The sequence below is a fragment of the Mobula hypostoma genome, chromosome 8 (genome assembly GCF_963921235.1).
Source record: "Mobula hypostoma chromosome 8, sMobHyp1.1, whole genome shotgun sequence".
NCBI lineage: Eukaryota > Metazoa > Chordata > Chondrichthyes > Myliobatiformes > Myliobatidae > Mobula > Mobula hypostoma.
This window is the reverse complement of record NC_086104.1, coordinates 94,558,332-94,573,171: the sequence shown is the minus strand read 5'-3', so window position 1 is coordinate 94,573,171 and position 14,840 is coordinate 94,558,332. Positions and strand designations below refer to the sequence as shown.

The following is a 14,840-nucleotide window of genomic DNA, read 5'->3' as shown; positions in this document are numbered from 1 at the left end:
GGTTTTTTTTGTTTCTTTCTTAATTAATTGGTAGTTTTTCTTACTAATGGGGCTTCTTTTTATATATATATTTAGGGGACGGTTCAATTACTTATAATACTATTAATTGGTATTTTTGAAAATTTACTTGGGTTAAATATGCTATTAACTTTTTTTCTGCTTTATTATAGTGTCTTATAACTGAATTTAAAGCTTTTTTTAGGGATTTAATGTTAAATTTAAAAATGGTGCTGGTTTTTCTTTTTAAGAGATAACATTATTTTGATTCTTTCTTGTTTAAAAAAAAGATTAAATATAAACACGGGATAGTTTGTAGATGTTGGAATGTAAACACTTTCCTTTGCTGAGACTTTATCATTTCTCATACAAGGTCAGTGGGTTTCATTTTTTAACTAGGGGGAGGGAGAGAGAATCTTTTTAAATGTTTTTTGTACAGACAGAGCAGTTCCTGACTTCGTACCCTATCATAGGGTGCCTGCTTTTATTCGGGCTTTGGGGGGAGGAGGGTGGGGTTAGAGTTAGGAGTTTTTTCCCATTGGGTGGTTCCGGAGCATGCGTGTTTTCTATGTGGTTGTATTCTTCATCGCCGCCATTTTTGATCATCCCGTATTGGTATGTGCTCTGCGCATGTGTAAAGTAGAATAAAATTAAAGTATGGTATTTAAACGGATTAATGTAATAAATTGGAATGTACGTGGTTGGAATCACCCTATCAAACAAAAAAAGACTTTTAAAATCAATAAACCAATTATATCGATATAATTTTTGCCCAAGAGACACATATCAGGGTGGGAGATCAAAATAGAGTTTTTGGATGGTGGAATGGTTTGCAGTTTCACTCCACTTCTCAGAGTAAAACTAAGGGCATGTCCATCTTTATCAAATCCAATATATTTACTCAAGAGGGCATTCAGTTAGATTTTAATGGTAGATTTTTAATTGTTAAAGGAGTAATCTGAAAACAGAAAAGTTATTTTGGTCAATTTGTACGGTTCTAACTTAGATAATCCTTTTTTTTAAAAAAAAGATATTTGCTTTACTGCCTGATCTAAATGAATATATGTTGATAATGGGTGGGGATTTTAACTCCGCAAACATGAGGAAATCTGCAGATGCTGGAATTTCAAGCAACACACATAAAAATTGCTGGTGAACGCAGCAGGCCAGGCAGCATCTATAGGAAGAGGTACAGTCGACGTTTCAGGCTGAGACTCTTTGTCAGGACTAACTGAAAGAAGAGATAATAAGAGATTTGAAAGTGGGAGGGGGAGGAGGAGATACAAAATGATAGGAGAAGACAGGAAGGGGAGGGATGGAGCTAAGAACTGGAAAGTTGATTGGCAAAGGGGATATGAGAGAATCATGGGACGGGAGGCCTAGGGAGAAAGAAAGGGGGAGGGGGGAAGCCCAGAGGATGGGCAAGGAGTATAGTGAGAGGGACAGAGGGAGAAAAAGGAGAGAGAGAAAAAAAATTAATAATAATAATAACAGATGGGGTACGAAGGGGAGGTGGGGCATTAACGGAAGTTAGAGAAGTCAATGTTCATGCCATCAGGTTGGAGGCTACTCAGACGGAATATAAGGTGTTGTTCCTCCAACCTGATTGTGGCCTCCATCTTGACAGTAGAGGAGGCCGTGGATAGACATATCAGAATGGGAATGGGACATGGAATTAAAATGTGTGGCCACTGGGAGATCCTGCTTTCTCTGGCAGACAGAGCATAGGTGTTCAGCGAAACAGTCTCACCAATATATAGGAGGCCGCATCGGGAGCACCGGACGCAGTATATCGCCCCAGCCAACTCACCTGGAAGGACTGTCTAGGGCCCTGAATAGTGGTGAGAGAGGAAGTGTAAGGGCATGTGTAGCACTTGTTCCGCTTACAAGGATAAGTGCCGGGAGGGAGATCGGTGGGAAGAGATGGGGGGGATGAATGGACAAGGAAGTCGTGTAGGGAGCGATCCCTGTGGAATTTTATTATTATTATGATTGACAAGAGCTCAACCAATCAGCGACTTCCAAATCGCTCCGCGTCACTTATTAACTCCTTTTTGACCGATTTTGGATTGATTAAATTATAGAGGTATCTACACCCTGATAACAGAGAATATTCTTTCTTTTCACATATTTATTGCCTAGTGTTAAAAATTGTGAATATGACACTATTGCTATATCTGATCATGCGCCTCTGAGTTTGTCTTTCGAATTTGACTATGTCATTCTTGCCGGTTCACCATGGCTCATGTCTCAGGCAATATTGCAAAACTCTGACTTTGTCAGTTTTATTGAAACCCAGATAAAAGAATTTTTTCTTTTTACTGATATAGGGGGTACGTCTAATTTAATCATATGTGATACATTTGAAGCATTTTTACGTTGTCAGATCATTTCTTATTCAGCTAAGCTTAAAAAACAGACTAAAGTAGAATTAGTCCTGCTAGTCCTGACGAAGAGTCTCGGCCTGAAACGTCGACTGCACCTCTTCCTACAGATGCTGCCTGGCCTGCTGCGTTCACCAGCAACTTTGATGTGTGTTGCTTGAATTTCCAGCATCTGCAGAATTCCTCGTGTTAAAGTAGAATTAGAAAAGATTTAAAAACAAATTAAAGACTTAGATAATATTTATGCAATTTCCCCTAATATTGATTTATTCAAACAAAGGGTGGAAATTCAATCACAATATAACCTATTATTAACTCATCCTATTGAAGGCTATTTGCTTAAGTTAAAGAGCCAATTTTATATGTTTGGAGATAAAAATAATAAACTGCTTGCATCTCAATTAAAAACGGCTAGAGCCAAAATGCAAATTTTTAAAATCCGTAGGAAAGATGGTACCCTAGCTTGGGAATATGAAGAAATTAATAAGATTTTTCAAGATTTTTATACTGAACTTTATAAATCTCAATGTCCAGTAGATTCCTCTAAAATAAATGCTTTCTTACAAAAGATTGCTTTTCCTAAAATTTCCGTTGAGGATCAAAAAATTCTTGATGCCCAAATTACTGAAGCCGAAATTCATAAAGCTATTTTTTCAATGCAATTTGGTAAGGCCCCTGGACTTGATGGCTATCCTGTAGAATTTTATTTAAAAATTTGGAAAATTGCTTTCTAAGTATATGTTGGAAATGCTTAAGGATTCTTTTGTGAAAGGTGATTTACCCTTTACTTTCTATGAGGCTTCTATTTCTTTAATTCTTAAAAAGAATAAAGATCCTGCTGATTGTGCCTCATATAGACCTATTTCCTTATTGAATGTCGATGCTAAGATTCTGTCAAAGATAATGGGCAATCGGTTGGAGAATATTTTGGGTAAAATTATTTTTAAAGATCAAACAGGGATTATAAACAGTCATTATTCTTTTTCAAATGTTCGGAGATTATTTAACATTATATATTCGTCCTCTTTTAAAACTCCACAATGCATTGTCTCTTTGGATGCTGAAAAAGCGTTTGATCGAGTTGAATGGAAATATTTATTTAATGTTTTAGAGAAGTTTGGCTTTGGTGTTAATTTTAATAATTGGATTAGAATGATATATAAAACTCCTATTGCTACTGTTATTACTAATAACTGTAGGTCTCCTTTTTTCAGCTTTCACGGGGGACAAGACAGGGTTGTCCATTAAGTCCTTTGTTATTTAATTTAATATTAGAACCCCTTGCTATTGCTCTTCGTGAAGCTAAAGATATTTATGGGATATTTTTGTGAATGAGACCATTCATAAGATTTCTCTTTACACTGACAATTTATTGGTTTATATATGTAATCCCGAGGAATCTATTCCTGCCTTGCTAAAATTATCTAATGAATTTGGAGCTTTTTCAGGATATAAAATAAATTTTAGTAAAAGTGAATTGTTTCCTTTAAATGAATCTGTTTCTATATATGATAATACTCCTTTCAAAGTCACAGATTCTTTCAGATATTTAGGTGTTATAATCATTAAAAAATATAAGGATCTTTATAAAGCCAATTTTGTTCCCTTGGTAGATTCTATGAAGTATTTATTTAGTAGATGGAGTCCACTTACATTTTCACTTATTGATCCCATCCACATAGTCAAAATGATGATTTTACCAAAATGTGTATATTTATTTCAGAATATCCCTTTTTTGACTAAGAAGTTTTTTGATCAGATTGATTCTATTATTTTATCTTTTATTTGGAATAATAAAAGACCAATAATTAGTAAATGTCACTTACAAAAGTTGAAAAAGGATGCAGGTCTTGCTTTGCCTAACTTAAGAATGTATTACTGGGCTGTTAATGTGCGATACATGTCCTTTTGGTTACATTGGGTTGATAAGAATGATCGGCCAATTTGGGTAGACTTGGAATCAAAAGCTGTGAAACAGTTTTATTTAACCTCATTATTAGGAGCTGCTTTACCTATACAATTAGCTAAAGTTGCTAATTTAAACTTATACCCTGTGATTAAGCATTCTTTACAAACTTGGCTCCAGTTTCGCAATTTTTTTAATCTTAAAAAATTTAAACTTTGTAGTTTAATTTATCAAAATTACTTTTTTAAGCCTTCTTTGAGTGATCCAGTTTTTTTACTTTGGAAAAATAAAGTTATTTATTCCTTTTTGGATTTATTTAAAGAATAATTAGTTGATAAATATTCTCTTTCATACTCACACTTCTTACAATACCTTCAAGTTAGACATTTCTTACAAAAATATTTTAGTAATTTTCCTTACATATTGGATGCTAAAGAAATTTGGCCTGTTCCCTAAAACCCTCACTAATTTTTATAGATGCACCGTAGAAAGCATTCCTCTGGGGTGCATCACAACCTGGTATGGAAGTTGTCCTGTCCAAGACCAGAAGAAGCTGCAGAAGATCGTGAACACAGCCCAGCACATCACACAAACCAACCTTCCAGCCTTGGACTCACTTTACACCGTACGCTGTCGGAGCAGTGCTGCCAGGATAATCAAGGACACAACCCACCCAGCCAACTCACTTTTCATCCCTCTTCCCTCCAGGAGAAGGCTCAGGAGCTTGAAGACTTGTACGGCCAGATTTGGGAACAGCTTCTTTCCAACTGTGATAAGACTGCTGAATGGATCCTGACCCGGATCTGGGCTGTACCCTCCACATATCCGGACATGCCTCTCAGTTTTTTTTGCACTACCTTACTTCCCCTTTTCTATTTTCTATTTATGATTTATAATTTAAGTTTTTAATATTTACTATCAATTTGTACTCCAGGAAGCACAAAGCACAGATCAAATATCGCTGTGATGATTGTACGTTCTAGTATCAATTGTTTGGCGACAATAAAGTGTAAAGTATGCTGACCTGTTAGATACTATTATGAGTATGAACCCTTCGATGAAGGGTTCCATTGGAAGAATTTATAATTTAATATTACAATGGGATAAGCATCCTTTATTTAAGATTAAACAAGATTGGGAAATGGAAATCAATTTGACTTTTATGACGGAGGATTGGACGCGGATTCTGAATCTGGTTAACTCTTCTCCAATCTGTGCTAGTCATTCACTGATTCAATTTAAAATTGTACATCGTTACCATTTGACAAAGGAGAGATTGTCTAAAATATTCCCTAATGTTGTTAGATGTTGTGATAGATGTAAAACTGAGACAGCTACACTGACACACATGTTTTAGTCCTGTTCTATACTGGAACAGCTCTGGAAGTCAGTTTTTTCGACAATTTCTAAAGCACTTAAAATTAATTTACAACCTAGCAAATTAACTGTGCTTTTTGGAATAATTCCTCAACATATCCGTGATATCTCCTTGTCTGACCAACATGTTATTGCATTTGTTACATTGAAAGCTAGGAGGGCCATTTTGTTGAAGTGGAAGGATACATCGGCTCCCGCTTTGTCACAATGGTTCTTTCAAGTGATGCTATGCCTTAGTTTGGAGAAAATTATAAGTCGAACCTTTGAACCTATGTTTGATTTTGAGAAAAGATAGGGTTCATTTGCTCATTATTATCATTTGAGTAAATTGATAGATTTCCTTCACAATCTAAATGTAAATTCTTGGTACTTCTTTTTTGTTGGCAGTTTGATGTTTATCTTTAGAAGCTTTCTGTATGATGCATGGTCCGGAGTTGAACCCCTAATGGGGTTCTTTTCTCTCACTTTTTCTTGCTTAGTAGAGTTTTTTTTTATCACCAGAATTTTTTCAATCTTTAAATTTTTTTTTCTTGGGACATTGTAAGTGTTGCTTTCTTCGGCATAGTCATGTTAATTTTGGATAATAATAATAAAAAGACTTGAAAAGGTTTAATATCATCAATGTGTGCGTGTGTGTATGTATATTTTTTAATTAAAGAGTAATGAAAAAAGATGGGGAAAAGTACTGAGGTAGTGTTTATGGGTTCATTCATTCCTGTGATGTCATTATGATAATGACTGGTCATGCAGACTAAATAGAGGACCCTGGAGCAAGAGGCAGGAGGCAAAGATATTCCCACCCACAGATAATCTGTTCCTGTACAGACCTGTGATGAACAAACACTTTTCCAGGTTTTCCCAGGCTGCCATCCCTGAGATGTGTGAAATGCTTCAGGAAGATTTCCCCATGTTCTGTTAATTACACTGCTTCCTTAAGAATAAAGAGTGCATCCACTCTTGGTTTCCTCACCACAGGATCCGTCCAACCAAGCAAGGCAGATCTCCCATATATTTAAAATTTGACAGTCACTGCAGGATCAGAGAGGTTACTCAGACCCATACTTATGTGGAGCTGGCACTGTGATTTCCAAGACTGCAAACAGCCTGATGACCACACTCAGCTGACTGTAGGTAACCTGAACTTTGCAACAACAGGAGAAGTTTCCACTCCCTTATAATGCTGGAAGGTGTGAGGTGCAGTCTGGAAACCAGCAAGAGTGAGAAGAGCCAAAAGAGCACCACCAGCTACATTCCCTATCCCCTAACAGCGGTGTGTGTGTTTGGGGGGGTGACATTAACTGGAGAGACAAGAATGGAATCCAAACAGAGAAATTCTTTCCATTAAGAAGCTGCAACATTATAGTCTGCCATCGAAAGCAATCCATTCCACTCTCCAAACCTTAACACCGATATATTTCACAAGTAATCACCTAGGAAAGCCCTACAAAAGCAGGCCCTCTTGGTTCACTCCATGCGTGCCAAACTATTTTTTGCCCATCTATCCCAATCCTATTTTCCTGCATTAGGTACATACCTCTCTATGACTTTCCATTGAAGCACCTGTCTAAATACCTTGCAAATATTATAATTGTATCTAAATCAATCACCCCTTTGGCAGCACATTCTATATAACCACCAGTCTCTGTGTGAAAATCCTACCACTTTGATCTCCTTTAAATTTCTCCCCTTCAATTTAAACATGTGACCCTTATTTCTAGATTTCCCTACCCAGGAAATAGACAGATTATCTATCTTGTCTATGCACCTCAAATTCTTATAAATCTCTAAAAGATCACCTCTCTACCTCTTACATGCCAATGAATAAATCCAGCCTATTCAATCTCTCCCTGGCCCTTGCACTTGTCTACCTTCACAGAACTTTTTCCTGTAACTGTGACATTGTATTCTGCATTCTGTGAATTTTTAAACTACATCAATGTACCTATCAGATGGAATTATCTGTCAGGATGGCATTAAGCAAAAATGTTTCCCTCTATCTCAGTACATGCAACAATAATAAATTAATTACCAATTACAAATACAGAATCTTGGAACAAGGACAAATTGTCTCTTAACATACCAGGCTCTTCCTGTGGTGGTTCTGGTGGGTCCCTATGACCCCCAGCACAAAGCACCCACTTCCTGATATTTATACAAAAATATAGGATCTCTGTATCTCTATTTCTCTGACTTTTCTTCTCCATTGGTGGATATTATGTGTCTCTGGCTGTCACGGGGAGCACACTTTCCATCCGTGCCGGGTTGAGCGTCAAGCTAGCTACTCGGCCTTGTAAAAAACAAGGGTCGAGTCAGGAATGTTCATACCGTGACCTGGTTAATCCGAAAGGAGACCGATCCTGACACTACGTTGCAGACAAGAATGGCTGACTGTCTGGTGCGACACGCTAGGAAGGAATGGGGAGTGTGCCTTTCAAGGCTGATATCTTCTTAAACAACTATGTAGCAAATTATTGGATGCTGTATTAAATTGGGTGAGGTTCCTGCATTGGGTGGAAGCTGCATAATTTCCTTTTGCACTTTATTCTTGGCATAAAGCACCTTAAAACTAGTCTAACACACATACACACACACACACACACACAAAAACTGGAAGATCTCAAGCAGCATCTGTGGAGAGACATTTGTTTTTATGTATTGCTCTGGATATCAGCATCTGCACTCTTTTGTGTCTCCTAAAACTGTTCTAATTCCGTTTTAGCTAAATTCTTGATTTCTACAGAGATACCCACTGGGTATTGCTTCTATACATAGGGCCAGTTTAGGTTGGCAACCAATTTGTAGGCTTAAATATCTAAAAGTAAATAAAACAGTAAAACAAAAACATAGATTGTACATGTTTCTCACCTTCATGAAAGCCAGAGCACGAGGATTTAAGTTTGGAAACTTCTCTTCGAGGGGCTCCTACAAAAATGGAAATATTCTATAAAATTATGAACATACTAATAAGACAATCTAATTGTGAAATTACTGCACTTAATATCATCGATCCTTAATATCCTTAATATCATCAATTATCAACACTAATAATTGATTGTTACTAACTAACTGTTAACTAAAATTTAGTGAAGCTTTTCCGAAGTTTAATGACAAGGGCAGCTTAAGTTCACACAACGTCTACGCTCTGCTACACTGCATCTCATAGATGCTTAGTCATTTTAAAATTTTATCTCAATCACTTGTGGAACTTTTAATAACCTCCATTGCCATTTCACCACTTGGAAACTACTTACATTGATTGAATAAACTTTTCAGGTTGCCCTTGTTATCTCCCAGGAAGATGAGAAAATTAGTTATTGGCACTGACTATGGTCATGGACAGAGAACCTGATGAAGGAGGCAAAGAAGAGCTGACTCTCACAGATCATATCCTTCCAGGATCTGTTACAGGGACGGTGGAAGCTAACCCAAGTGCAGGACACCGACACGTAGGTAGCATTAACAGAACTGTGCTTATTAATCGTTGCAAGGAAGGCCGAGGGGAGCCAAGGAGTGAGCGAAGCTGGACCAGGGATCGAACCTGGGTCACTACAGCAAGACTCTGGTGTTTAATGGCGGGACTTAGGCAGAGCAGGGATGTGGACCAGGGGATGAGCGTGGCCGGGAAAGAACAGAGGGCGGAATGCCCTGCTCCTGTTAACACGGGGGGAAATTAACACAGGCAATCGGCACAGGAACGAAACTTAGAATATAGAACACTCAGCGGTCGAGAGACAGCGTAAACACAGACAAACAGCACTGGTGGACAGAGGAGCAGTAGGCAGGCCAAACTCTCCTTGACCCCAGACATTGGTGGAGCTGAACTCCTAACTGGAGACAGGCAGCAGGCAACACTCCTCTTGCCATGGACCATTAACTAGAAAGGCAGATGGCTGGCAATCCTTATCTCGACACAGAATAGCGCAGACAAACAGCAGGCAATTCGTATCTTGACTCGGAGTAGCACCTGAAGTGGCAAACGGCCGGCAAAACTCAGCTGGACACGAGACGACAATACCAAACAACAGCAGACAATTCGTATCTTGACACGGTGCAGCACATGAAGCGGCAAATGGCCGGGAATCACTTAGCTGGACACAAAGCGACAGAATTCCCGAAGCAACCCCAGCCACCGAAGCAACTTAGAATCCACCATTCTCGGCGGCCCCGAACATGCATTGCCGCGCTGGCTGAGGTGACGGTATTGCCCTGAATAGATGTAAGCCAGAGTTTTTATGCTGCCCGTTTTGATGAGAATCAGGTGCCTTCATCAAGGAGCCCGGTAGAACACGGGGAAAAGGGAATTAAAAGAAAATGAGGAGTCAACCAACCGGACTGTGACAGGATCAACAGAGCTTCATGCTCCTACCTCAACTGCTCTAGGGAGAAGTGTCTCTTTAGACTACATTATAGAGATCATTTATGGTCTATGACTAGTTTCTACTTTTCTTTTAATGCGGAAGTTAGGTCAGAATGTTTTCTTGCATTTTTAAACATGTTTTTTTAGAATCCAGGTGTCAATGGCAAGACCAGCATACAAAAGTCATGGCAAACTGCCTTCCTGAATCTTTGCCGTTCCTTTGCAGATGGTGATATTGCCAGGTGCCAGCTGTCCTTGCCCTTCTTGGTGGTAGAGGTCACAGGTTTGAGAACATGTAATATACATTGTGCACAGAACAGCAGTTTCTATCCCAATCAAATGAAACACCCTGGTGTCCTTGGCTGTGTAAGTCTAAGGAAGACACTCTCACGTCCCACCAAACTCGTGAGATTAAGATAGCTCGTCCCACCCCAAACCCTGGTTTGTGTGAATGCTGTGTAATTTGCTATTCTGTTACAAATTAGTACCATGAAATCTCAGACACTACACTGCATACGATTAAAGGACTTATATTTATGAATCTTAACTTAACTAAAGGGTTAATAAAGAATAACAAGAAAGAAAAGGGCCCATTTTAATAAACAGTCAAATGTGCACAAGTTGGAGCTCATCTTGAACTTCTCTGTCACTCACACGCTGGGCCCTCAGTCAACGTGAATTCCCATACCGCCTTCCGAACATCGCTCGCAATCCATCTTAAAAAAACAGATCTCCTACCGGTTCTCCCCAGCATCTTCTCTCTCCATCTCCCGCCAAGCATAAGCCCAAGACCAACCTTATTATCCCTCACTAAGAAAACCTCACGCTAATTCAACCATCCTAATTGGATGGCACACATTTCTCCTCACCCCTTATCTTCAACAGTAACCCAAACAGGCTGAAATCAGAACAGACCGCTCTTACAGAACTGCTAAGTGAAATGCATACAGCATAACAGTAAAAATATGAACCAGAGCATTACATAAATAATGTTCTTTTTGGATTATCTTTTAATTTCTGATAAGAATTTAATCTTCAAGAGACCTTGGTATTTTTCCATTCTCCACTGGTGACAAAGCAAGCAAAAGCAAGTAAGAATTGTCTTAAAATTGCAGAACTGCACTTTAGTAACTCACAAACCATTGATTCCAAGGGATCAATGTTCTTGAATGTATTATTCTGAATGGTAATGCACTCTGTAAATAATATTTGAGGGCATAGAATATTTCCCTTTGAACAAAAATCACAAATTCAATCCAAGTAATTCTTGTTATTATAGTAACAGAGCTTGAGGCTACTTCAATATTAAAGTCTTGGGCTATTATTTCACAAGTTATACATGACCTTTCCTAACTGAATCATCAGTATCCATCAGAGATACCGGCCAAAGACCCTTTTCTAGTGAAATTTTAATGATTCGTTAAAAGCCTTCAGGAAAGGACACCTCCGTCCTTCCCACTCTAGCCACCAATGTGATTTGATTTTTAAGTTTCCCCTCATCTCACAGGCAATAGCTGAACAGTAAATGCTGACCTTGCTAGTGAATGTCCACATCTCAGGAATGAATGAATAAAAAAAGAGCCCTGACGTAATAGTTGACGATTGTGCCTCCCCGATCAATGGCAACAGTGCTTTTTCCAAAGCTGAGAAATGGCCTTACCTTTAGTTATGATGACAGCAATTGACTTAACAGCTACAGTATCTTTCAATGATTTGTCATCTTTCTTCACGTTGTAGTCGGTACTCTGGATTAAAATAAGGACTAGCTGCACAATGCATTCATCTGTCACCATAGAGCATGTTCACACATTACTGTGTAATGTTTCAGCAAGTGTACATATCTTACCATCTCAATTTTTGTAAGGTCACATTTGCCAGTAATAGTTCTTTCAATATTTCTCTATGTAAAGAAGGCAGCTTGCACCCTCCCCTCTCCTGCCTCTCTCTTCAACGCCTGGGAGCCTGTTTGCAGCAAACGGTGTGGCGTCCTTTGACAGCTGAAGCCCTGCTGTCATAGGTTGCTGGCTAAACAATATTAGCTGTACAAAGATCCTTCGGGTATTTTGATGGTGCACAGCACTTTGCAATAAAGCAATGTCTTTTAAATAAAAATCCACCTTGACTACTTTAAAATCTGCATCAAGGTAAGGTGCTGCAGAGTGTTCAGACCAAAATAATTTCTATGCTACAAACCTACCATATCTTCAGGATCTGGCTCAGGTATACAAACTCCCAAGAAAAGTTGGTTACTCTGGAATACAAGCTCATGTCTTGGGATAAGTTTACCTAGCAAAAAAATGTAAATTATGTAATATGTACAGTATATATAAAATGCTGACATGTTAACAGAAAGTAATTACATGATTGATCATTAGTTTACCCAGAGTCTTTATTATCAGGCAGATTTGGTCTATGTCTGATTTCCCAGGCCACAATACCTGTCCAGATACGAGCTCTGCAAAGATAGTACCTAGCGCCCAGATATCCACTGCAGCCTCATATTGTGTTTCTCCCACAAGTAGCTCGGGTGCTCGATACCACCGGGTCGCTACATTGTCTGTGTGAGCATCTCTTGGAGTTGCTGCAGGGAAGTATAAAATGAATATATTCACTAATAAAAAAGGTCTAAAAATTATTTAACATAGCAAAATGTTTTAATGCATTTTCTGATGGAACTCAGTCCATGAATGTAACTTTGGAAGCATACAACACACTTCAGCAGATTGATTTTTGAATCTGCATGTGTATCACATGGTTACATTTAGAGGTGAATATCTGTTAGAACATTATGCATTATTGATGATTCTCTCACAAACTAGACATGAAATGCTTTTCAAGAAGGGCATGGACCTTGACTAGATGAGTAGTTCTTACCTGGAAAGTAAGGCAGGGGTTTGCATTTGTTGAAAATCCTGCAAAGATCTTAGATCTTAGATAAGAAGCTGACATATGAAAATGTGAGATTATCCATGTTGGGAGAATTTTAAAATGAATTATTATTTAAATGCAATTAAACTCCAAAATATTGCAGAACAAAAGGTTCAGAGAGTCCTAGTGCATAAAATACAACAAGTTAGCATGCTAAAGGCTTAATACTATCTTAATCCAAGATAAATCTAACCCTTCCCACCCACATAGACCTCCATTTTACTTTCATCCATAAGCGTATCTAAAAGTCTCATAAATGTTCCAAATCTCCAATCACCTGACATAACATTCCACACACCCACCACTCTCTGTGCAAAAAAAAACTACCTCTGACACACCCCTAAACTTTCCTACAAATATCTTAAAGTAATATTAGCTCACGGTCTTGAACTCAATCTCCTGACTGTTGAGGACCCACCCACCATATACTTCCATAACGACCCAATTAAATTGCACTGCAACCTTGAGGAATCTATGGATGTGAACCCAAGATTCCTTTGCTCCACCACACTGTTAAGAATCCTGCCATTAACCCTGCATTCTACCTTCAAGTCTGATCTTCCAAAGTGAATCACTTCACACTTTTACAGACTGAACTTCATCTGCCACTTCTCAGCTAGTTCTGCATTCTATCAATCTCCCCGGTAACCTTTGTAATCTTCTACACTATTCACAACATCACCTACCTTCATATCACTTGCAAACTTACTAACCTGCCATTCCACTTCCTCATGTTAGCCCTTTTGCAATGGATATGGAATTTACAGAGCTCCACTGAAACCACAGCTCAAGTACTCCATATTTTAAAATTTGATGTGTTGGGATTGGGGCACTGCAGAAAATGTTCACTAGGTTGATTCATGAGATGAAGGGATCAATGTACAAAATGAAGGTTACACAGATTGGGCCAGTTCGTTTTGGGAGTAAAAATAAGTAATCTTATTGAAACATACAAGATTCTGAGGGGACTGACAGGGCTGGTGCTGATGGGCTTTTTCTCCGAACAGGGATATCCAGAAATAGGGGACATTGTTTCAGAATAAAGAGTCACCCATTTCAGATGGAGATGAGTAATTTCTTCTCCAAATGGATCTTGAATCTTTAGAATTCTCTACCTCACAGAACTTTGGACGCAGGGTCTTTAATTACATTCAAAACAGTAGTCAAACTATAAAGGAGTGAAAGGTATGGGGAGAGAATAGGAAAGTGGTGTTGCCGCGATTTTATTGAATGGTAAAGCAGGCTCAAGGAATACACTGTAATACTCTTACTCCTATTTAATACTTGTTGCTAAGGGATCTGATTCTACCTAGGCCAGCGTCATGGAGTCTAACAGTGAAGATTCCACATTATTCCTCTAGGATGCTCTCGGGACTTTCTGACTTAAAAGTAGTTTCCTATTTGTTTAACCTGGGGGTTATTAAAGGCAGTAGATCACAACAATTTCCTCCCTCCACTCCCAGCCCCCAGATGCACGGCAAGAGCTCACAAAGGCAGTCATATTCCATACATTAAACTGGGACAATCATGGGATTTCCATAAAAGACCCCGAACTGTCAAATTTAATCCAATCATCTTTTGCATATTGTGTCCTTTATGCATTCTATGTGCCTGATCTGAAGAGGAAACAGCTAGTGCTCTTTTAGCACTACGGCAGGGGGTGGTTCTGCATGCTGACTTCACCTGCATTATCCATGTGGCTGAATAAGTCAGAAGACGCATCAGTAAACTGGCTGTCACAGCAGCCTTGTGAGAATAGATGGGTCATGTGTATTTAATATTTCAGTAATATTTGAACAATCTTGTGCATATATATTGGTTGATTAAGCATTCATGTTCATTTAAGTAATTCATTTTGGGTTGTATGTATACATATGTGCATGCCTCACTT

At 38.6% G+C, this 14,840-nt stretch overlaps 1 protein-coding gene across 5 annotated transcripts in view; it reads right to left on the bottom strand.

Annotated features, from left to right (window-relative positions):
* Positions 1-14,840, bottom strand: part of LOC134350746 (cyclin-dependent kinase-like 4) — a 74,694-nt gene that overhangs the window by 29,928 nt on the left and 29,926 nt on the right. For 4 of the 5 annotated variants that reach the window (XM_063056378.1, XM_063056382.1, XM_063056381.1 and 1 more), the window contains exons 6-8: positions 12,402-12,602; positions 12,219-12,307; positions 8,530-8,586 (exon numbers count right to left, since the gene is read on the bottom strand). In XM_063056378.1, coding sequence (XP_062912448.1) covers positions 8,530-8,586; positions 12,219-12,307; positions 12,402-12,602 — 347 coding nt within the window. The remainder of the gene's footprint in view (positions 1-8,529; positions 8,587-12,218; positions 12,308-12,401; positions 12,603-14,840) is intronic. The other variant, XM_063056380.1, reaches the window with a different exon arrangement.